This window comes from Mobula birostris, chromosome 7 (assembly GCF_030028105.1).
Source record: "Mobula birostris isolate sMobBir1 chromosome 7, sMobBir1.hap1, whole genome shotgun sequence".
Lineage (NCBI taxonomy): Eukaryota > Metazoa > Chordata > Chondrichthyes > Myliobatiformes > Myliobatidae > Mobula > Mobula birostris.
In genome coordinates this window covers 26227996-26252611 of record NC_092376.1, presented here as the reverse complement: position 1 = coordinate 26252611, position 24616 = coordinate 26227996, and the positions used below count along the sequence as shown (strand labels likewise).

The following is a 24616-nucleotide window of genomic DNA, read 5'->3' as shown; positions in this document are numbered from 1 at the left end:
TCTTCAAATGCTCCTAGGATATTTATATGAATATAAATAACATCACAGATTCAATCGCTGGTTCTTCGGAAATCCATATTAGATCACTACAATTAATATTTGTATTTATGCATGTAGTAAACTTTGAATTTGATAAATGTTATTGGATAAACTGTTGAAAGTAATGCAATAGGCTCGAAATTTCTTCCAGCAGCAAGCTGATCTCATGCATTTTTGCCTAGTTCTTGCTAAACTCTTGCCTGTTTTTCAAGGCAAAATTTTGTGTTCTATAGTCCTTGACAACACTTTATACTTTATTGTCGCCAAACAATTGATACTAGAACGTACAATCATCACAGCGATATTTGATTCTGCGCTTCCCACTCCCTGGATTACAAATATTAAATATTAAAAATAGTAAAAGTTAGTAAATATTAAAAATTTAAATTATAAATCATAAATAGAAAATAGAAAAATGGAAAGTAAGGTATTGCAAAAACACCGAGCGGCAGTTCTGGATATTTGGAGGGTACGGTTCAGATCCGGGTCATGTTGTGAGGCTAGAAAAAGCCATGTCTCTCAATGCCTTGGAAAAAAAACTAGATTATTCCTGAGATCTACCTCATCATCTGCTATCTTTGGTCAGTAATCCTGCCCGTCCTTCTCGATATGATTTGAGTAGACATCTTGAAACTCGGGGTGCAGAACACTAATAAAACCCAAAAGATCCATCCTTGTGTTTTGTATTTGGTTGGTTGTAAACCTGCCTAAACTTAGGTCAGTACCAACCACACACAACTCTGTGTTTTTACTGAACCCACACCTCTGTTACTGCCCCAGGATTGTTCTCTGTTAATTGAATGGAAAGTTGACTCCCTGAGTGTCTCACAAATTGTATTTTTAACCTTAAATTTTTGACTTTTAAGAATGGGGACAAACGAAATCCAAGGACCTAAAATCAGTAAGCTTATCTGTGGTAGATAAGTTGCTGGAGAAAGATTCTGGGGTATAAGATACAACTGGAAAGACAGGGGTAATAAAGGGTGGTTTGTGCATGCCAGGTCATGTTCTATGAACTTTCGTTTTCTTGATGTGACCAAGAATAGTGATGAAGGCAGAACAGTAGGTGTGCTTTATATAGACTTCAGTTAGGCCTTTGATAAGGTTCCGCATGGTAGGCTGCTCTAGAAGATTAGATCAGGTGGAATCCAGGAAGACCTGGTTAATTGGATACACAATTGGCTTGATGGTGGAAAGCTGATGATAGAAGGTTGCTTTTCAGACTGGAGGCCTGTATCTAGAGGTGTGTCTTGGGTTAGTGCTTGGTCCATTGTTGCTTGTCATCTATGTCAATGACTTGGATATGAATGCACAGGGCTTGATTAGTAAGTTGCAGGTGGCACTGAAATAGATCATATAGCAGACAATGAAGAAGGTTTATCAAAATTTTTAAGGGAGAGGATCTTGAGCAATTGAGTAAAGGAGGCTGAGTTTAATTCAGATAAATGGAAGTTTTGCATCTTTAAAAAAGTCAAATTCACTTAGGACTTTCACAGTGAATGGCGGGGCCCTGGGAATGTTTGGAACTGAGGGACCTTGGACATTGCCAGGACTTGAGGAACCAAAGAGGTTGGACTAGGCTGGAACTTTATCCCACAGAGTGCAGGAGACTGAGGTGTGATCTTATAGAGACATATATAAATCATGAGGAGCAGAGATAAGATGAATGCACACAGTCCTAAGGTTGGGGAATCCAGAACTAGAGGGCATGAGTCCAAGGTGAGAGGGTAAAGATTTAACAGGAACTTGATAGTCAATTTTTTTAAACACACAGTGTGGTATCAGTGCAGAATCAGCTGTCAGGGGAAGCAGTTGAGGCAGCCACAATAACCATTAAAAGACAGTTGGACAGGTACAAGGATCGGAAAGGTCTACAGGCCAAGTGCTGCAAAGTGGGACTAACTTGGATGAGCAGTTGGGTTGGCATGGACCAGATAGACTAAAGAGCCTGCTTCTGTGCTGTGTAACTCTAAGTGGGGAATATTTCCACTGCTCTCTAGATAGCTCTCTTTTCCCCTCCTCCACTGGCAGAAGATACAAAAGCCTGAAAGCATGTACCACCAGGCTCACGGACAGCTTCTGCCCTGCTGCTATAAGACAATTGAATGGTTCCCTAGTACAAGACGCACTCTTGACCTCACAATCTACCTCATTATGATCTTGATCTTGTTGTCTACCTGCGCTGCACTTTCTCTGTAGCTGTTACACTTTATTGTGCGTTCTGTTATTGTTTTAAGTTGTGCTACCTCAGTGTACTGTGTAATGATTTGATCTGTATGAACGCTATCAAGACAAAATTTTCACTGTGGCCTGGTACATGTGATAGTAATGAACCTATTCCAGTTCCAAGACACCACCCAAGATGTCACAGGAGCTCATAGTGAGAGCACCTTTCTTGGAGCTATTATTTCCGTAAGACCATAAGTCATAGGAGCAGAATTAGGCCATTCAGCCCATCAAGTCTGCTACATCATTCCATCATGGCTGATTTATTGTCCCTCTCAACCCTATTCTCCTGTCTTCTCCCCGTAACCTTTGATATGCTTACTAATCAAAAGCTTATAAACCTATGCTTTAAATATACCCAATGACTTGGCCTTCACAGCTTAAGATGGCATGAAGATTTTATTTTAATAGCTCTAGAGCACTTTCCAGAAGGGAGCTTTTGGAAAAGGCAGCTTGCTGTCGTGGATAGGGTCTGCACTGATTATTCCTGCCTGCGTCTGTGTCCTGGACACTTCCAAGCCCTGCAGTGTCCGGTAGACTGCAGTCAGTGAGCTTTTCCGTTGACCTGGCAGACTTTGTATATTGTGGGAGAACGCTGTACCAGACAGTCATGGCTGATGTGAGAGTGCTGTCGATGATGTCAGTGTAGAATTGCACTAGTACGCTCTGGGAAAGATGGAATTTTATCAACAACTCTACTTTGAAGAAAATCTGGGTTTTTTTCACCTAATTTCCAAATTCCTTTGTCCTGGTCAACCTTCATCCATGCCTCAACCCCACCCCCAGCTCATCAATCCCATTCATTCAGCCTAGACTTGTTGACTACTGAGCTGAGCTGCAGAACTTAATCAGATGGAAGCATTGGAAAAGTACCGTATGCAACGTGCAAGAAGTAAAAACTTCTAGAGAAACTGTGTGAACCATGCAAAACAAGTAGCAAGAAGGTAAAAGGACTGGAACCAACAGTGTCAGACTGAAGGAAATGTATGCGGTAAGGATCAAGAAGATCAAAATAAGTGACATGACAACAGCAGACAAAATTCAGAGAACTGAGTTGGCATGGTTAGCTGGCAGGAACGATAATTGTAAAGACAGAGGAAATGGTGAGCATGAGTGAGAAACTTGAGGCAGAGAGCTGCAATTGGCAAAGCTTCATCTGTGGCTTAAAATGTACACACTCACCAGCCACATTAGGTAGCTCCTGTATATAACAAAATGGCAACTGAGTGTATGTTCATGATCTTCTGTTGGTATAGCCCATCCACTTCAAGGTAATATGTGTTCTGTGTGCAAAGACGCTCTTCTGCACACCTCTGTTGTGTTGTATGGTTATGTGAGTTACTGTTGCCTTCCTGTCATCTTGGACTTGCCTGGCCATTCTCCTCTGACCTCTCTCACTAGCAAGGCCCACAGAAATGTCGCTCACTGGATGTTTTTTTTTGCTTTTTTGCATCATTTTCTATAGACTCTAGAGACTGTTGTGCATGAAAATCCCAGGACATCAGCAGTTTCTGAGATACTTAAAGCACCCCTATCCGGCACCATCAATCAGTTCATGGTCAAAGTCACTTAGATCACATTTCTTCCCCAATCTGATGTTTGGTCTGCACGGCAAGTGAACCTCTTGATCATGTCTGCATGCTTTGATGCATTGAGTTGCTGCCTCATGTTTGGCTGCTTAGATTTTTGCATTAACAGGGTGTACCTAATAAAGCGGCCACTGATTTCACAAGCAGTGTGGATCAAGAAGATCTAAATTAACAAATTGACAACAGAAGAGAAAATGCAGAGAGCTAAGTAGACATGGTTAGCTGGTAGGAATGATAATTGTAAAGGCAGGTGAAGTGGTGAGCATGGGTGAGGAACTCTTACAACCGAGAGCTCCAGTCTGCAAAGCTTCATGTGTGACATGAAATATATTGCCCTGCTTTGGAGTGAAGAAAGACTTCCTGAACCCCAAGAACAAAGTCTTGAGCAGCTTTAATGCTCTTTGATGAAACACATCATGGAGTCTATTTGAAAGCTGCAACAATTGCTGGTTTGTGGATATTTTTAACTGGATCCTGCCTCTGAGGGAGCTCTGTATGCCAGGCAGGGAAGAAGCAGACTTTTTGACATGTGACTAAAAGGGAAAATGTTCGAAGAATGTGTTTCGTGTATTGTAGCTGACAGCCTGTAATATTTTTCCAAAATACAGTGCTAACCCACTGGAATTCAAACTGCACTTTTTTCCTGAATGCACACGGTCATAAATGAAGCAGCAGTTATTCCACACACTTCAAGTGCCCCAAGAGAAATGATTAAAAGGGTCATATTGTTGAAAGTGCCCTATTTCCCCTTTGAGGGAAAAATAATCTTGAAACAAATCCAATTACTGCTTCAGGATATGCAATTTTTACAGTATATTATGCTAATTTGTGCTTGGATTGTAATGTGCACAGGTGGGAATGGAAATAGCATTGCCAGTGGGCTGCTGTGGCTGGTTAGTGCTCTGTGTTTTGACTGTATTCATTCAACACATTAGTTCGTCTTGCTCCCTTACCATGCCGGTATAGTGGTATAGCAGTTAGCACAGAGCTTTATGGTGCCAGCTGTCTGTAAAATGTTTGTACGTTCTCCTCCTGACTGCATGGGTTTCCTCTGGGTGCTCCAGTTTCCTCCCACATACCAAAGACATATGGTTTAGTAGGTTAATTGGTCTCATGGGTATAACTGGGCAGCAAGGGCCCACTGGGCCAGAAGGGCCTGTTACCATGCTGTATCTATAAATAAATAACAGAAAATTAAAATGCCAGATGCTCTCAATCTTGGGCCAGGTGCAAGAGTGATTTCTTTAGGTAAAACCATGTTATTAGGGGAATTTAATCTCTGACAAGTATGTCCGGGAAATTGATGTCATTTTGATAAACCACAACTGCATACAGAGACGATTGAAAATTAAGGAGCTTATTACTTTAATTCAGGGCAGAAAAACTTGCAGTGACAATTGACTTTTTTGTTTATTTTGTTTCCATAGACTGACCTCAATCATGTTCATGGCGTCCTGGACAGTCTGGAGAAAGAGTAAGTGGGACTGTCCAGTTTTGTGTAAATGATACTTGAACTGCTGCTGACTGCCACTAAATTATTTAGTTTATGCACAAAGGGAGGATAACTTTGACATTTCTGAATACCTGTTGTCTATTTGTTTGAACAGTAGTGAGAGCCCTGTGCTTTACATCCGGTTATTAAATATGGATACAATTGAAGGCATCTCAGTGCTGTTGGATGTGCTTTGTATATCAAGCAGAAATGCCATTTCAAAAAAAGAACTACTTTTATATGCAATGCATATAAACTATCTTTTACTAGCTGCCACTTAGGATGCTGAAAGGGAAAATAAGTCACATATAGTCAGGGGCAGAACTTGGGTAATGCAACGGTGTTAACAATGAATTAAGTTTCTTTATGGATCAAATATCTTATCACTTTTGCTAATGCTTATTGTTGTCAGGGATTTATTTATTGGGGCTTCTGGAATACAACAGCAGTGATGACATCAAGCTTGCTCAGCAACCAATCATGCAAAAAAAAATTCTTGCAGAAAACATAGGAAGCAAAAACATTTTCTACATGAATGCACTTCCTATTGCCTTTTATGCTGCTGGCGTTTAGGGCAGCAATGAAGGCTGTCCATCTCTGGCAGTGTTCTGGGCTTCCTCCAACATATCAGTAGCTTTTTCTTGGTTTTCACTGCTGTCAGTCATGCAAGTCCTGGGTGGAGACTCAGGAATACCGTCGCACTCAGGTGTAGGGGGTCTTTCATTGCTGCTTCCGTAACAGCTTTGTTTGAACAGTCAGGGTTGTTAGCCCTGAGATGAACCGCTGAACCTGGAGAACTGGTGGCCTCTACCCTTTAACCTGTTTGGCATGGGTGACCCTACCGAGAGGCAAAGCACAAGACCCTGACACTCTAGCAGAGCTCTCCGGGTCATTGAGACACGCAAGCCTCCAAGCCACAAGGGTGTGGTCCTCTTGGAGGATTGTACAGTAGAGGATATCAGCTTAGAAATGCAATGGACATAATTAAGGTAGAACTGAAATATAGTGAACAAATTCTTCAATATTTATAGTTTATTTTTAAATATTTGATATGTTGAAATATTTAAGTCAATATAATTAGCATATATCTTTATAAATTCTTTTAAGGGTCAGATACTTTGCCAAGCAGTATACGTGGTTCAGTACACATGCCACCGTGACACTTTGTCACGGTGAAGAGGCCTGTGAGTTCCTGAGATCTTGAGCTTGTTGCCGCCTGGAGTTTAGCCATCTGGCACTTAGCTCCTATACGGTCACTCATGGCGGTAAGGTCAAGGGAGAGGTTCTAGACAAAGAGCGATCCAAGCAAGACCTCAACGGTGGTGATGGCAGAAGATAATGACGCATCACAATGGCAGTGAAAGTGGAGGAAGTGCCCCTGGATGTCTCTATGCCTTGTGCCTGGACCTTGAACCTGATCTGTCGAGGACCGTGTGGTTGCTGCCCCTGAATCTGCCTCCCCACGTTAAGCAAAGGCACACACATGTATTCTACATTTATAAAATCTTATTCAATCCTGCTGTAAAATAAAGTAAGATATTCAGGGATTTTTATAATGGCATCAGTTTGACAATAACTCACGTTCAAGTCGATTCTAGTAAATTTCTGAATTGTGGAGAAGGCGGGAAACAGTGAAGCATTTAGAAATGCAGCACAGTATGCAAGTTTCATGTGAAATTAAAACTGTGCAGAATTCCCTAAGCTGCTGTCAATTTCACAGACCAATGTGTCAAATGCCAATTAGTTTCACAGTCACTTCCTCTGAATGAAATATTTGACTATAAGCCCAGACTTTACAATGTTTTTATTGAAGTGATAATTCTGTAAGACCATAAGACGTGTGAGGTCAAAATTGGGCAATTTTGCCCATTGAATCTGCTCCACCGTTCCATCATGCCTGATTTATTGTCCCTCTCAACCCAATTCTCCTGCCTTCTCTCTGTGACATTTGACACCTTTAATAATCAGGAACCTATCAATGACTTGGCCTCCATATCCATCTGTGGTAATGAATTCTACAGATTCACCAACCTCTGGCTAAAGAAATTGCTCCTCATTCCTTTGATATTCATGTGTAGGGAGATGGCCTTTCTTGCATTAATATTCCACTGACAGATTCAGCATCATTACTTTATGAGAAAGGCAAACATAGATGTAAAGGTAATTTCAGAACTTAGCTGTTAAACCACTGGGGTAGCTGAAACACAGAGGCTAGGAAAAGGATCTGGTTATGATGTTTTTAAATATCTGTTGCAATGATGTGTTAGGTAAACTGAATCAGTGTTGTTTCATAAGCAACATGACATTATATTTTTCTTTGTGCAATAAACACAGGAGCAATTGACATTGAATAAAGATTTTTTTTCCTGTACAAATATTCTTTTGGTCTGTTGACAGATTTTCCATGGAGATCAGTTCAGGGTTAATAGAAGTTATATCACCACATGCAGCTTACTACCCAGATTTGGCAAATCTGAAGGAAACATTTGGAGATTCAAAAGAGCGTGTCAGGTAGGTCTTAACAAGTTTGACAAATACATCCTGTCTGTCAATTGACAAATCTCAAATGGATGAGCATGGCTCTAAGGTATTAACGCAAAATCACAACGCTATGTTTGAAGCAGTTTATGGTGCTTTTGAGCTTGCAAATAAAAAATAATAAACATGAGAAAGTCTACTGATGTTGGAATCCAAAGCAAAACACACAAAATGCTGGAGGAACTCATCAAGTCAGGCAGCATCTGTAGAAGTGAATAAACACTCAATATTTCTGACCGACAGGAGATGATTATGTCAGCACTTATCCGTCAGGGAAGCCCTCAGAGCAGCCTTTTAAAGAGCTCGCACTTGCCATTGGACTGCTGGTGGTACGCTGTGCTATTGCCAAGGTTCTGGCCTATGGCAGCCCAGAGGTCTGATATGAATTGGAGAATGTCAGATGGGGTGTCAAACCGAGCAGTCCAGCTGCTGATGAATGCCTGAGCCTCTTCTGCAGCTGTTGTGGATGCTGCAGGAATGAGATCTGGCCACCAGGTGGTATGGTCCACTGTGGTAAGGAGGTGCTTGAAACCACAGTTGGGAGGACCAACGAGGTCCACATCGACATGGTCAAACCATCGCTCAGAGATCTCAACAGGTGCCAATAGTGCCTGGACATGACAGCTGATTTTTGCCCACTGGCACTCCACGTGGGCCGCAGTCCAATCACACGTGCCCGTTCTAGGGCCATGCGTTTACTTTAGTGGATCCAGTTCTGTGAGGCCTTCCAACCCGGGTACATGAAGCCATGTACAGAGTCAAAAACAGTCTCCCTCCAGTTTGTGGGCATGATGGGGCGAGGGTAACCAGTTCAGACATTGCACAGGAGACAAACCCCAGAACTTAATGTCAGCCAACCGCAGGCCTATGACTGCTGTACGGTAAGCCTGGACCTCTAGGTCAGTAGCTTGGTTGGTTCCCATGCTGGCGTAATCAACCCCTATGTCTGTGGCCTCAACATCTGGCCATGAAAGGCAATCAGCTATGACATTATTGTTCCCCTTGTTATGTCATATTATCAGTTGTGGGCTCTGATATGTAGTCTAGGTGATGCTGCTTCCATGCAGACCAAAGGTCTGATATTTTGGCCATCACATGCATGAGGGGTTTGTGATCAACGAACTCTATGCAATGGCTACCCTCTAGAAGAAAACAAGAATGACAGACAGCCAGACAGAGACCAACACGCTCACGGTCAAACATGCTGTACTTCCTTCCAGGAGGGACAGAGCTGCCGGCTGAAGAAGGCGAGCAGCTGCCACACACCTCCTACCAACTGTTCGTGCAAGGCGTAGTCTGGAGTGTCAGGAGTAATGGCTATAGGTGCGTTGGAGAGCAGGTGCACCAGTAGGGTCGTGTTGGAAAGAGTTTATTTGGTATCATCAGATTCCCTGGTCATGTCCGCTGACCAGACAAGCACGTGATTAGGTTATAGCGTTATTACCTTTAAGCACACGATACAGGAGAAGCATAAGTTCAGCAGCTTGCGGAAAGACGTGGTGATGGAAATCCACCATGACTAAAAACTCCTGTAGTTTTTTAGTAGTGCAGGGTGGTGGGAAATCCACAATAACGGCTTCCTTTGATGGGAGGGGTTTTGCACCTTCTGTGGAACTGTGATGGCCAAGAAAGTCAATGGTCGACAACCCAAACTGGCATTTAGCAGGGTTAATAATCAACCCATGTTGGCTTAAGTGCTCAAAGTATGCAAAGATGAGATGTGGGTTTGGATTTGGATGCACTGGTGACGAGTATATCATCCAGGTAAACGAAAAGAAAATCGAAATCTTTTCATACAAAGTCCATCAGCTGTTGGAAAGTCTGTGCTGCATTTTTTAGTCCAAACACGTGCACAGAAACTCAGAGGCCAAACAGGGTTATCACAGATGTTTTGGGAATGTCTTCCAAGCACACAGGCACCTGATTGCACCCCCTAACTAGATCAACTTTAGAAAAAATTAACATAGAACATAGAAATCTACAGCACACTACAGGCCCTTCGGCAACAATGTTGTGCTGACCATGTAACCTACTCTTGAAACTACCTAGAATTACTTTACCACATAGCCCTCTATTTTCCTAAGCTCCATGTACCCTTTTGTATCCAACTCCACTACCATTGCCGGCAGCGCATTCCACACACCCACCACTCTATGAGAAAAACTTACTCCTGACATCCCCTCAGTACCTACTTCCAAGCACCTTAAAGCTATGCCCCCTTGTGTTAGCTATTTCAGCCCTGAGAAAAAGCCTCTGACTGTCCACTCGATCAAGCCTCTCATCTTATACACCTCTATCAGGTCACCTCTCATCCTCTGTCGCTCTAAGGAGAAAAGGCCAAGTTCACTAAACCTATTCTCATAAGGCATGCTCCCCAATCCAGGCAACATTCTTGTAAATCTCCTCTGCATTCTTTCTATAGTATCCACATCCATCCTTTAGTGAGGTGACCAGAAATGAACATAGTACTCCAAGTGGGGTCTAACTCAGGTCTTATATAGCTGTAACCTTACCTCATGGCTCTGTCCCACAGTTCAATCCCACTGTTGATGAATGCCAACACACCATACAGCTTAACAATACTGTCAACCTGTGCAACAGCTTTAAGTGTCTTATAGACACAGACTCTCTGATCCTCCACACTGCCAAGAGTCTTATCATTAAAACTATATTCTGTCTTTAAATTTGACCTACTGGAATGAACCACTTCACTTATTGAACCCCATCTGCCACTTCTCAGCCCAGTTCTGCATACTATACTTCACTTGATAAATTAGTATTTATGGTGACTAAACGTGCCGAAAAGTCCGGGATGAGTGGGACCAAGTAACGATCGGGGGGAGGGGGGGTTGCGGAGGGGTAGACTCACTAAGGCATCGGTACTCACCACATGGCTGGCAACTGCCATCAGGCTTGGGACCAGGGGCTATTCAATCGGTGTACAATGTCAAGTCTTTCCATGTTGGCAAACTTGGCCTTTGCAGTTGCCAGCTTTTCTGGGTCCAGTCTACACGCACGGGCATGGACTAGGGGACCAGTTGTAGAAATGTGGTGCTAGACCCCATGTTTTATGACTGTAGCGGAGAATGTGGGCTTGGTGAGGTCTGGAGATTTACCCAGCAGTCGAGTAAACTCACATGCGATGGTGCATGCGTTTGACAGAGTCATTGTGGGGAATTTACTGGGGGAGCAGGGCAACGACCCCAAGTCCTTGACATCCACGAGCCGGCAGTTCTTAAGGTCGACTAACAGTCCTTGGGCACGCAGGGAATCTGCACCAAGCAGGGGGCTAGCCACTTTAGCCAGGACAATGTCCCATGTCTAACGTTACTCACTAAAGCAGAGCATCACCTGTCATGTCCCATAGGCCTGAATTCTGCTGCTGGCAGCCTCCAGCGAGGTTGTGTTGCTCTTTGCCTTTCATCAACAGGCGATGCTGGAAGTACACTCAGTTGAGCGCCAGTGTCACCCTGAAAGGGTGTTTGTAATGAACAGTAGACGACCCTGGCAGCTGGAACCCACAGTGTTCACGGACCTCTGTCCCGAAGTGCCAGCACTGTTGAAGCTGCAAGGGGTCAGCACTTCCTAGTGTTTGTACCAAAGTGAGCATGGTAAAAACACAGGCCCAGTGTTGTCTGTTTTGCAGGTGAGGGCGTCCTTGTGTAGAGAAAAGAGGAGGAATTATGCACTGCTGCCTAGCTGAGTGTAGACGCAAAATGCTGGAGGAACTCAGCAGGCCAGGCAGCATCTACGGAAAAGAGTACAGCTGACGTTTCATGCCGAGACCTTTCATCAAGATGGGAGAAAAAAAGATGAAGAGTCAGTGTAAGAAGGTGGGGGGTATGGGAAGAAGAAACACAAAGTGAGAGGTGAAACAGGGGGGAGGGGTGGTTTGATTAGTGAAAGAGGTACTGAGCTGGAGAAGGGTGAATTGGATAAGAGAGGACCGAAGGCCATGGAAGAAAGAAAGGGGGGAGGAGCACCAGACAGGTGATGGGCAGGTGAGCAAGGGAAAATTGAAGGCAGGGGGGAGGGATCATTACCGGAAGTTTGAAAAATCAATGTTTATGCCATCAGGTTGGTGGCTACCCAGATGGAATACAATGTGTTGCTCCTCCAACCTGAGTGTGACATCGCAATGGTACAGGAGGCCATGGACTAACATATGGGAATGGGATGTGGAGTTAAAATGGCTGGCCACTGGGAGATCCTGCTTTTCTGGCAGGCTGTGCATAGGTGCTCGGCGAAGCGTTCTCCTAATCTATGTCGGGTCTTACCATTATACTGGAGGCCACACCGGGAGAACCAGACACAGTAGATGACCCCAATAGACTCACAGGTGACATGTCGCCTCACCTGGAAGGAGTGTTTGGAGCCCTAAATGGTAGTGAGGGAGAAGGTGTAAGGGCAGGTGAAGCACTTGTTCCAATTGCAAGGATAAGTGCCAGGAGGAATGGGGAGGAATGAATGGACAGGGGAGTCGCAGGGTGATCCCTACGGAAAGCAGGAATGGGAGTCTGGAGGAAAAGATGTGCTTGGTGGTGGGATCCCATTGGAGATGGTGGAAGTTATGGAGAATTATGTGCTGGATGCAGAGGCTGGTGAAGTGGTAGGTGAGGAACTCTATCCCTGGTGGGGTGGCAGGAGGATGGGGTGAGGGCAGAAATGGGCAAAATGGAAGAGATGTGGTTGAGGGCAGCATTGATGGTGGAGGAAGAAAAGCCCCTTTCTTTGAAGAAGGAGGACTTAGTTCTGGAATGAAAAGCCTCATCCTGACAGCAGATGGGGTAGAGATGGAGGAATTGAGGGAATTGAGTGATTTCCCAGGGGTGACAGCATGTTAACTCTGATAGCTTAACAGCGCGGAGGCTGGCCAAGGAGAGCAACTGTTTGGCACGCTCAGACTGTTAGTCCAAAAGTCTGTAAAAAGTAAGTTTTCAGTGATCAGCATTTATCGTGTTCATGTGGGTCTTCTGGTAGACTCGCCACTCTTGTAGCCAGGGGAGTTTCTGAGCGACACTGCCACTCAGAACTAAGTCGTTGGCTGTGATTTCTTAGAGCACGAAACGGGCCTTGGGTTATACAAACCAAGTGATGGCATTTTGCTCCCAAAGCTCCAGCAATTTCAATGCAACTGCATTGGCCGACATGTTCAATAACTCTGGAATCGTCCAAGAGCATCGGGGTCACTGATGTCAGTTCTTGCAAAGAACACAACATGAAGTCTTTTAGGTTGGGATGGCACAGTAGCGTAGAGGTTAACACAACACTTTACAGTACCAGTGGCCCAGGTTCAATTCCTGCTGCTGCCGCTGAGGAGTTTGTACTTGTGGGTTTCCTCCCGCATTCCAAAAGGCATGCCAGTTGGTCATTGTAACTTGTCCCGTGATGAGGCTGGGATGAGCTTGGGGATTGCTGTGCTGGACAGGCCAGAAGGGCCTACTCCACACTGTATGTCAATAAATAAATAACTAAAAAGCTTAGGAAAACCACAATAACACATTTATTGAACTCCAAAACCTGAACGCAAAGCGCGCTGGAAGTCCTTTACGTAATTACCTCATCACGTCAGACCAGCCTCTCAAAGTGAACCCCAACCACAATGTCGGTGGTTGTGAATTCTGTACGTTTCCACCAATTACATTGCCCTACAATTGAAGCCAGGTGGGTGGGAAAGGTGGAATGGAGAGGAAGGAATCTGATAGGAGAGGAGAGTGGACCATAGGAGAAAGAGAAGGAGGAGGGAAGCCAGGGGAAAGTAGGCTACCCAGATGGAGTATAAGGTATTGCTCCTGCACCCTGAGGGTGGCCTCATCTTGGCACAATAAAAAGAACTAAATTCGTAGTGACATACAAGATGGAAACATGCTCTTCAGCCTATCTAGTCCATATCAACCATTTACCAACCATTTACACTAATTCTACATTATTCCCATTTTTTATTTTACTCACTTGCCAAGACACAAGGGGAAATAGACAGCAGCCAGCCAATAACCCACCAATCTGTACATACAAAATCATTTCGCAATTGAGGTTGTAACTCATCTGGAACTTAAAATGCATTGTTTAATGGAATTATAAGGCTCTTGTGCATTCATTAAATGAAATTATATTTACAGTATGTTTATTACATCAAAAATGGTTCCTATTACTTTGCAGACACCTAGCTTAAATTAATGTGCTTAGATACAAATTAATATGTGTCCATTATTAATCGAGCCAGTGGAACATTTTTGCAAAATATGTCTGGTGTTCTAAGAAGCCAAACCAAATATGTATATATCTGCCAGAGTGGCATTCCTAGGCATACCAGCTTTGAATGGCTGTGGTTGTATGTTGTTAAGAAAACAACCTTGAGGTTTTAGCAGCTCCATTACTGTTCTTTTAAAAGTGTGCTTGGATATTTCTGAGGTATTTGGAGCATTCTTTCAATCAGGCATACACACAGATAAATATGTTCCAAACTGAATGATTTACAAAAAGCAGGAGATACTTGGTCAAATTGAATCAAACTTTAATGTTCATATTGTAGTTAAAGTTTTACAAAGCTGCATTTATGGCCTGTATTTAGCAAAGCCTTTTGCAAAATCCAGCGTGGGAGGTTGGTCCAGGTTAAGTCACTTGGCATTTACGATGAAGTAATCAATTGGATTCAATGTTGGCTTAATGAGAGAAGTCAGAGCGGTAGAAGATGGCTATCTCTCTGACTAGAGGCCTGTGACTAGTGGCGTTTATAATAATTCAGGTGATAATGCAGTAAACTAGATCAGCAAATTTGTGAATGACTCCAAGATCAGGAGCATAGTGAATTGTGAGGAAGGCCATCGAAGCTTCCAGAGCAGCTGGAAGAATGGGCTGAAAAATGGTGGATGGAATTTAATGCAGACAAAGGTGAGGTATTGCACTTTGGCAGGACGAACCGAGGTAGGACTTGTACAGTGACCGGTAGGGCACTGAGGTGTGTGGTAGAACAAAAGAACCTGAGTGTATAGCCCTGTAATTCCTTGAAAGTAGTGTCACAGGTAGATAGGATTGTAGAGAGAACTTTTGGCACATTGACCTTGATATACCAGGGTATTGAGTACAGGACTTGGGAAGTTATGTTGAAGTTGTATAAGATATTGGTGAGTCCAAATTTGGAGTATTGTGTTTAATGGTGTTTACCTACCTACGGGAACAATATCAATCACATTGAAAGAGTACAGGGAATGTTTACACAGATGTTGATGGGACTTGTAAAACCTGATCTATTAGGGAAGGGTTGAAAAGGTTAGGACTTCATTCCATGGAGCGCAGGAGAATAAGGGAAGATTTTATAAAGGTATACAAAATTATAGGGAGAATAGATGGGGTGAATGCATGCAGCTCTTTCTCCTCAGGCTGGATGAGACTAGAACTAGAGGTCATGGATTTAGGATGAAATGTGAAACGTTTAAGGGGATCTGAGTGGGACCTTCACTCAGAGGATGCTGCAAGTGTGTAACAAACTGCCAGCAGAAGTGGTAGATGCAGGTTTGATTTCAACATTTATAGAAATTTGGATAAAGTACTTGAAGGGGTGTTGGAGGGTTGTGGTCCAGATGCAGGTAGGTGGAACCAGGCAGAAAACCATGCCAGCACAGACTGGATAGGTCAGCGGGCATTTCCTGTGCTGTAGTACCCTATACGGCATAGTCCATTGCATGTACATTCGTCCCCATTGAGCACATCTGGGTGGAACATTGTCACAGGAAAGCAGCGACCACCCAGGTATCCTGTGGGCTGCATGGCTTATTCTGATTGTCAAAAGTCACTTCCATCGTGATTGGTTAGTTTAGAAACTGCAGCTGCTTTTCCATTGGTTAGCTGCCTGGTGTCTAATTTCGAATATCCTGGGTATATAGAGAGCACATGTGGAAGGTCCTTTCTCTTTCTCTCTCTTTGTTTAAGGCAAGTTGTGCACATGGCCATTGGGAAGGTATGCTCTGTGTGCACTTTTAACTAAGTACGTTTGTTGAATATTCAGCTTTGTAGTGTCTGTAACTTGGGGAAGATAAATGTTTGGTCGAATTTTTAAAGTTTGTAAATAAATTATTAACATACGTATTTGTAGTCGGTGCTTTATCTCACTTGCTAGACCCACGAACCTGATTCAACATTACTCCAGGTCATGCTCTTTTTGCTGCTGCCATCAGGAAAATGCTACAGGAGCCTCAGGACTCACACCTTCAGATTCAGGAGTAGTTATGACACCTCAAAAATCAAGCTCCCGAACCAGAGGGGATAACTTCACTCACCCCATCACAGAGCTGCTCCCACAACCTGTGGACTCACTTTAAAGGACTTGAGATTAATTTCTTTTTTCCCCTCCTTTTTGTATTTGTACAGTTTCTTGTCTTTTGCATGCTGGTTGTTTGCCCTGTTGGTGCGGTCTTTCATTGACTCTATTCGGGATTTATTGAGTACGTCTGCAAGGAAATGAATCCCAGGGTTGTATATGGTGACATATATATACTTTGATAATAAGTTTAAACTTTGAACTCTCTGACTCTATTACCAGGGCATTTTAAATCTACTCTGAAGACCAAACTTCACTTTTATTTCACACACAAATAGATTGATAAAAAAGCTTTCATTGTTCTATAACTCTTGATCAAAGTTTACAAGATTTTTTAAATATATGTTTGAGAGATCATACTAAAACATGTTTATATGCTTGTAAAAAGGGGAGAGATCTATCTTCTGTATAAATCTGGTCTTGTTAGTGAATCCAAGACCTGTGCTGTTTCCTATCTCCGATTGTCGAAATCGGCTTTTGATCATCACTCTGGTTTGCTCCTCTTGGAAAGAGATCCACGTAGATACTCTGGGTTAGGACTGTGATAGGTTTACCATGTAATGTGCCCCCCCCCCCAGGGTAAATTGCTCATATCTAGTCTCTACTGTTCCTTTGGATTCATCAGATATGTGAAGAGGGGGAGCCTGCTACATGGACAACAGCTTGCTCTGCATGTCGTACTGCCCTGGCTTGTGTATGGATATACATATTACATAGACAGCTAGAACACAACATCCATGGTTGACCTCGACCAACTGAGGGCCTCAATGTATAGTATGTTCACACTATATAGCACTGTACTGCTGCCAGAAGACAACAAATTTCATAACATGTAAGTAATAACATATAACCATATAACAATTGCAGCACGGAAACAGGCCATCTCGGCCCTTCTAGTCCGTGCCGAACTCTTACTCTCACCTAGACCCACCGACCTGCACTCAGCCCATAACCCTCCATTCCTTTCCTGTTCATATATCTGTCCAATTTAACTTTAAACGACAACATTGAACCTGCCTCAACCACTTCTGCTGGAAGCTCGTTCCACACAGCTACCACTCTCTGAGTAAAGAAGTTCCCCCTCATGTTACCCCTAAACTTTTGTCCTTTAACTCTCAACTCACGTCCTCTTGTTTGAATCTCTTCCGCTCTCAATGGAAAAAGCCTATCCACGTCAACTCTGTCTATCCCCCTCATAATTTTAAATACCTCTATCAAGTCCCCCTTCAACCTTCTACGCTCCAAAGAAGAAAGATTTAACTTGTTCAGCCTTTCTCTGTAACTTAGGAGATGAAACCCAGGCAACATTTTAGTAAACCTCCTCTGTGCTCTCTCAATTTTGTTGACATCTTTCCTATAATTGGGTTACCAGAACTGTACACAATACTCCAAATTTGGCCTCACCAATGCCTTATACAATTTCAACATTACATCCCAACTCCTGTACTCAATGCTCTGATTAATAAAGGGTAGCATACCAAAAGCTTTCTTCACCACCCTATTCACATGAGATTCCACCTTCAGGGAACTATACACCATTATTCCTAGATCCTTCTGTTTTACTGCATTCTTCAATGCCCTACCATTTACCATGTATGTCCTATTTTGATTAGTCCTACCAAAATGTAGCACCTCACATTTTTCAGCATTAAACTCCATCTGCCATCTTTCAGCCCACTCTTCTGACTGGCCTAAATCTCTCTGCAAGCTTTGAAAACCTACTTCATTATCCACAACACCACCTATCTTAGTATCATCTGCATACTTACTAATCCAATTTACCACCCCATCATCCAGATCATTAATATATATGACAAACAACATTAGACCCTGTACAGATCCCTGAGGCACACTGCTAGACACTGTCCTCTAATCTGACAAACAGTTTTCCACCACCACTCTCTGGCGTCTCCCATCCAGCCACTGCTGAATCCATTTTACTACTTCAATATTAATGCCTAACGATTGAACCTTCCTAACTAACCTTCCATGTGGAACCTTGTCAAAGGCCTTACTGAAGTCCATATAGACAACATCCACCACTTTACCCTTGTCAACTTTCCTAGTAACCTCATCAAAAAATTCAATAAGATTTGTTAAACGTGACCTTCCACGCACAAATCCATGTTGATTGTACCTAATCAGACCCTGTCTATCCAGATAATTATATATACCATCTCTAAGAATACTTTCCATCAACTTACCCACCACTGACGTCAAACTCACAGGCCGATAATTGCTAGGTTTACTCTTAGAACCCTTTTTAAATAACGGAACCACATGAGCAATACGCCAATCCTCCGGCACCATCCCTGTTTCTAGTGACATTTGAAATATTTCTGTCAGAGCCCTTGCTATTTCCACACTAACTTCCCTCAAGGTCCTTGGGAATATCTTGTCCGGACCCGGAGACTTATCCACTTTTATATTCCTTAAAGGTGCCAGTACTTCCTCTTCTTTAATCGTCATACTTTCCATAACTACCCTACTTGTTTCCTTTACCTTACACAATTCAATATCCTTCTCCTTAGTGAATACTGAAGAAAAGAAATTGTTCAAAATCTCCCCCATCTCTTTTGGCTCCGCACATAGCCGTCCACTCTGATTCTCTAAGGGACCAATTTTATCCTTCACTATCCTTTTGCTGTTCATATAACTGTAGAAACCCTTAGGATTTATTTTCACCTTACTTGCCAAAGCAGCCTCGTATCTTCTTTTAGCCTTTCTAATTTCTTTCTTAAGATTCTTTTTACGTTCTTTATATTCCTCGAGCACCTCATTTACTCCAAGCTGCCTATATTTATTGTAGATCTCTCTCTTTTTCTGAACCAAGTTTCCAATATCCCTTGAAAACCATGGCTCTCTCAAACTTTTAACCTTTCCTTTCAACCTAACAGGAATATAAAGATCCTGTACCCTCAAAATTTCACCTTTAAATGATCTCCATATCTCTATTACATCCTTCCCATAAAACAAATTGCCCCAATCCACTCCTTCTAAATCCTTTCGCATCTCCTCAAAGTTAGCCTTTCTCCAATCAAAAATCTCAACCCTGGGTCCAGTCCTACCCTTGTCCATAATTATATTGAAACTAATGGTATTGTGATCACTGGACCCGAAATGCTCCCCAACACATACCTCCGTCACCTATCCTATCTCATTCCCTAACAGGAGATCCAACACTGCCCCTTCTCTATTTGGTACCTCTATGTATTGCTGCAAAAAACTATCTTGCACACATTTGACAAACTCCAAACCATCCAGCCCTTTTACAGAATGGGCTTCCCAGTCTATGTGTGGAAAATTAAAATCTCCCACTATCACAACCTTGTGCTTACAACAAATATCTGCTATCTCCTTACAAATTTGCTCCTCCAGTTCTCGGTCCCCATTAGGTGGTTTATAATACACCTCTATAAGCGTCACTACACCTTTCCCATTCCTCAATTCCACCCAAATAGCCTAGACGAGTCCACTAATCTATCCTGCCAGAACACCGCTGTTATATTTTTTCTAACAAGCAATGCAACACCTCCCCCTCTTGCCCCTCCTATTCTATCACACCTGAAGCAATGAAATCCTGGAATATTTAGTTGCCAATCACACCCCTCCTGTAACCATGTTTCACTAATAGCTACAACATCGTATTTCCAGGTATCAATCCATGCTCTAAACTCATCCACCTTTCTTACAATGCTCTTAGCATTAAAATAGATGCCTTTAAGAAACTCTCCACCTCTTACTCTCTGTTTATCCTTAATGGAGCAAACAACTTTGTTATCTTTTTCTTCCTTCTCCCCTACATCTTTGGTACTAGTGCTCCTGATCTCTGTCCCCTGCCTATCCTCCCTCACACACTGTCTACTGGCTTTCTCTATTTGTGAACTAATCTCCTCTCTCCTAGTCTCTTCAATTTGATTCCCACGCCCCAACCATTCTAGTTTAAAGTCACCTCAGTAGCCCTCGCTAATCTCCCCGCCAGGATATTGGTCCCCCTAGGATTCATGTGCAACCCGTCCTTTTTGTACAGGTCACACCTGTGCCAAAAGAGGTCCCAATGATCCAAAAACTTGAATCCCTGCCCCCTGCTCCAGTCCCTCAGCCACACATTTATCCTCCACCTCATTGCATTCCTACTCTCACTGGCATGTGGCACAGGCCGTAATCCCGAGATTACTACCTTTGCGGTCCTTTTTCTCAACTCCCTATATTCTCATTTCAGGACCTCTCCCCTTTTCCTACCTATGTCATTGGTACCTATATGTACCACGACTTCTGGCTCCTCTCCCTCCCACTTCAGGATATGTACAACACGATCAGAAACATCCTGGACCCTGGCACCAGGGAGACAAACTACCATCCGGGTCTCCGGACTGCGTCCACAGAACCACCTATCTGACCCGCTAACTATCGAGTCCCCTATTACTACTGACCTCTTCTTCCTTCCCCTACCCTTCTGAGCTACAGGGCCGGACTCTGTGCCGGAGGCATGGCCACTGTTGCTTCCCCTAGGTAAGCTGTCCCCCCCAACAATACTCAAACAGGAGTACTTATTGTCAAGGGACACAGCCACAGCCACAAGGGTACTCACTATTACCTGATTCTTCCTATTCCCCCTCCTAAACGTGACCCACTTGTCTGCCTCTCCTGGCCCAGGTGTGACCACCTGCCTGTAACTCCTCTCTATCAACTCCTCACTCTCCCTGACCAGACAAAGGTCATTGAGCTGCAGCTCTAGTTCCCTAACACGGTCCCTTAGGAGCTGCATCTTGGCGCACCTGGCACAGATGTGGACGTCCAGGAGGCTGGGAGACCCCACGACATCCCACATCCGGCACTGAGAACAACAAGCTGCCCTCGCACTCATACTTTCCCCCCCCCTCAAATAACAGCAAAAAATGAATACGAAAACCTGCCTCGCCCGTTTCCACCTAAGCCCGTTGAGCCAAAGCCCTTAAGCCTTCCCTCTGCTCCCGGCTCACTCCGCAGCCCGCAAACTATGCTGCCCATAATAAATCTAATTCTAATTTTAATGTCAGAAGATGAAGGTATTCTTTGTTGAAAGAGAAGAGGAGAAACCAGGTAGCCCAGTCTATTGTAAAGGCCTGTCCTTGTAACCTGTGAGACATAGTTGAAAGGATCCCACCACGGCAGTTGTGCAAATTTTTCAAGGAATTAAGTAAACAATAAAATTAAAGAAAAGCGAGTTATGAAACCACCTGATTATCATAAAAGTCTTTGGTTCACTAATATCCTTTAGAGAAAGAAATCAACCACCTTGAACATTCTAGCCTGTACAGCTCCAGATCCAGCCACCCGTGTCCCCTCTTAACCCCCTCCACCATCAGGAGCAGGTAGGATACACAGTGAACGGAAGTCTTGCCAGAGGGGCACAGATTCTGTGAGTAAATACATTAAACAAACAGGAAAAACTCCTCCCATTGTGTGAATATTTGAAATTTGTTGATTTTAATCATTGAGTTCCAGATACATTATTTTACATGTGCAGATATCCTTGTTCTACATAGATCTGTCTTGGTTAGAATCGGCCGTATTCCTCGTTTTCTCCAGAGCTGCAACTGTCTTGTTTATAAATGGAAGTCAATTTGACAGTGTTCTCATTTAATTACATGTAGGTGGCCTTATTTAGGGCATGTTGTTCCTTTTGGCAGTAAGATGTATTAAGTGAGTACAGATGATGGCCTTGGATATTGATGGCATTGAGTGTAAAGCAGGAGCCTAACAAAACAATATGTCATAGACTCATGTAGCACACCAGCAGGCCTTTCATCCCATCGTGTTTACACTGATCATCAAGTGCCTGTAAAGACCAATCTTTCACTTTCACCTTACCCCTGCTCCCTTCTGCACCTTTTCCACCTGCCTATCACCTGTGCACTCCTCCCACTGTTTGACCTCCACGCCTCCCCTAATTGAATTCCATGCTCCACCATTCCCTATTGTTAGATTCCATCATCTTTCACCCCACACATCAAAGTTGCTGGTGAACGCAGCAGGCCAGGCAGCATCTCTAGGAAGAGGTGCAGTCGACGTTTTAGGCCGAGACCCTTCGTCAGGACTCGGCGAAGGGTCTCGGCCTGAAACGTCGACTGCACCTCTTCCTAGAGATGCTGCCTGGCCTGCTGCGTTCACCAGCAAATTTGATGTGTGTTGCTTGAATTTCCAGCATCTGCAGAATTCCTGTTGTTTGCATCTTTCACCCCATGTCACTTCCACCTGTCGCCTCCCAGCTTCTGATGTTATTCCTACACTCCACTCTCCCTTGTCCTCCTCCCACCCTCCTCACATTGATCCACCTATCACCCACCAACCCATGTCCCAGCCCCCTCCTCCACCTTTCCGTGCGGCCTATTTCCTCTCTTTCTTTAAGCCCTGATGAACAGCCTCGACCTGAAAAGTCAACTGTCCATATCTTTCCTTAGGTGTTGAGCTCCCCTCAGCATTCCTGTCTTGTTTCAGATTCCAGCTTTTGCAGTCTCTTTTGACTCTGTCAACTCTCCCCGGCCTCCTGTCCGCTGCACACTCCACATTGGTTGCATTGATAAAGGCTGAGGCTCTGGTGTTCAGGGCTCATGCCTGTTATCTGTGTGTGCAATAATGATTCACTTTCAGGACCCTTTGCTGAAATTCTGCTCTTTTAGTACATGGTGCTGCAGGGCAGCTGCATTCAGGATTGCCAGACCTGAAAGAAGCTACTGCCCACTCCATTCCCACCTCTCAATGACCAATCTCAGGTGGTCTGAAATTTCCATCCCCCTTCCAACAAGGTGCCTAGTTCACCCAGTAGACACTAGCATCCCAGTCTAACCAAAGAATCTTGAAAGCCAAAGTCCCATATTGAGTGCAGTTTGGCCCAAATCTGCCCAGTGTTGAAAATAAGCTCCCTCGTCCATTTTGGTGATGCAAACCAATATCAATCCTCTTTCTTCCAGTCTTATGAAGAATCTCAGCCCAAAATGTTGACTGTTTATTTCACTCCATCGATGCTGTTTAAGCTACTGAGTTCCTCCAGCATTTTGTATGTGTTACCCTGGATTTCCAGCATCTGCAGAATCTCTCGTGTTTATTCTTTCCATTACTGTGGGTGAAGGCCTGTGTATCTTGGAGTTAAACAGTTGTAGAGCACGGAAGTAGGCCCGTCAGCCTTGCCCACGCAGACCGTGAAGCCTGTCTGTGTGAATCCATTTAAAGTTGAGCTTTATTTGTCACATGCCCATTTGAAACATGCAGTGAAATATGTTGTTTTGCGTCAATGACTAAAGCAGTATGAGGATTGTGCTGGAGAAAGCAAGTGTTGCCACACTTTTGGTGCCAAAATAGCAAGCCCACAGCTTGCTGACATTAACCTGTACATCTTTGGAAAGTGGGAGGAAACTGGAGTATCAGGAGGAAACCCCACTTGGTCACGGGGAGAACGTACAAAACCCTTAGACAGTGGTGGTATTGAACCTGGGTCACTGGCACTGTAATAGCATTATACCACTGTGTGTCGACGGCCTGGCAATTGTATCCCCCAATGAAAGCAGACAAGTAAATGTAGAACCAGCTACCCCCAAAGGGTACCTGGTTCCACATGGAATTCTTAAGCTAAATTTAATTATGGCAAGCTGACAGTCAGTTCTTGGCTTTTAACAACTGCTGTAATGGTTTACAGTTCTAATCAGAAAGTACTGAATGATCTAAGAGCATCAGAACATTAACATATCCAATGAAAGTACACAGTTGAACTCATTCTTATAATTAAACTGGAAACTAGTCTACTCCCTCAGGTGAATATAATGAACCTCATTTCATTAAAACAGTATTTCCTCTTGGTGACCTAGTTATTATTTACCAACAATCATATATTATAAAGCGCAGAAGATCTGATCTTTGTGGACGAAGGATACCCACATGGCCATTGGGAGAATGTACAAACTACTTATAGACAGCAGTGGGAATTGAACCCCGATCGGTGACTGCCGGCATTGTAAAGTGATTATGTTAACCACTATGCTACCATGCCTGCATATTAAGCCCATTTCACTCAACTACTTTTCTATCCAACTACCTGTAAAAATGCTCTTTTTTTTAACCCGTAAGAGTACATGTAAATTCACTCAGCGGCCACTTTAGGTACAGAATGGAACCCGTTGTGGTCTTCTGCTGCTGTAGCCCATCTACTTTTCAAGATTCAACGTGTTGTACACCTGCATTAATGAGCTGGTGTACGTGTGTACCAAATAAAGTGGACCCTGAGTGTATTCTTACTGTTTAAAAAAAAAAAATTGCAGTAGACCATAAGACAATGAGTAAAAGTCGGCCATTTGGCCCATCGAGTCTGCTTCACCATTTTATCATGAGCTGATCCATTCTCCCATTTAGTCCCACTCCCCCGCCTTCTCACCATAACCT

The 24616-nt window shown here is 43.6% G+C and overlaps 1 protein-coding gene across 1 annotated transcript in view; it reads left to right on the top strand.

The window, feature by feature from the left end:
* The window catches only part of mgat4a (alpha-1,3-mannosyl-glycoprotein 4-beta-N-acetylglucosaminyltransferase A), a 284363-nt gene that overhangs the window by 168916 nt on the left and 90831 nt on the right, over positions 1-24616 (top strand). Inside the window, exons 5-6 of the mRNA XM_072262765.1 lie at positions 5282-5328; positions 7744-7857. Of these exons, the coding sequence (XP_072118866.1) occupies positions 5282-5328; positions 7744-7857 (161 nt within the window). The remainder of the gene's footprint in view (positions 1-5281; positions 5329-7743; positions 7858-24616) is intronic.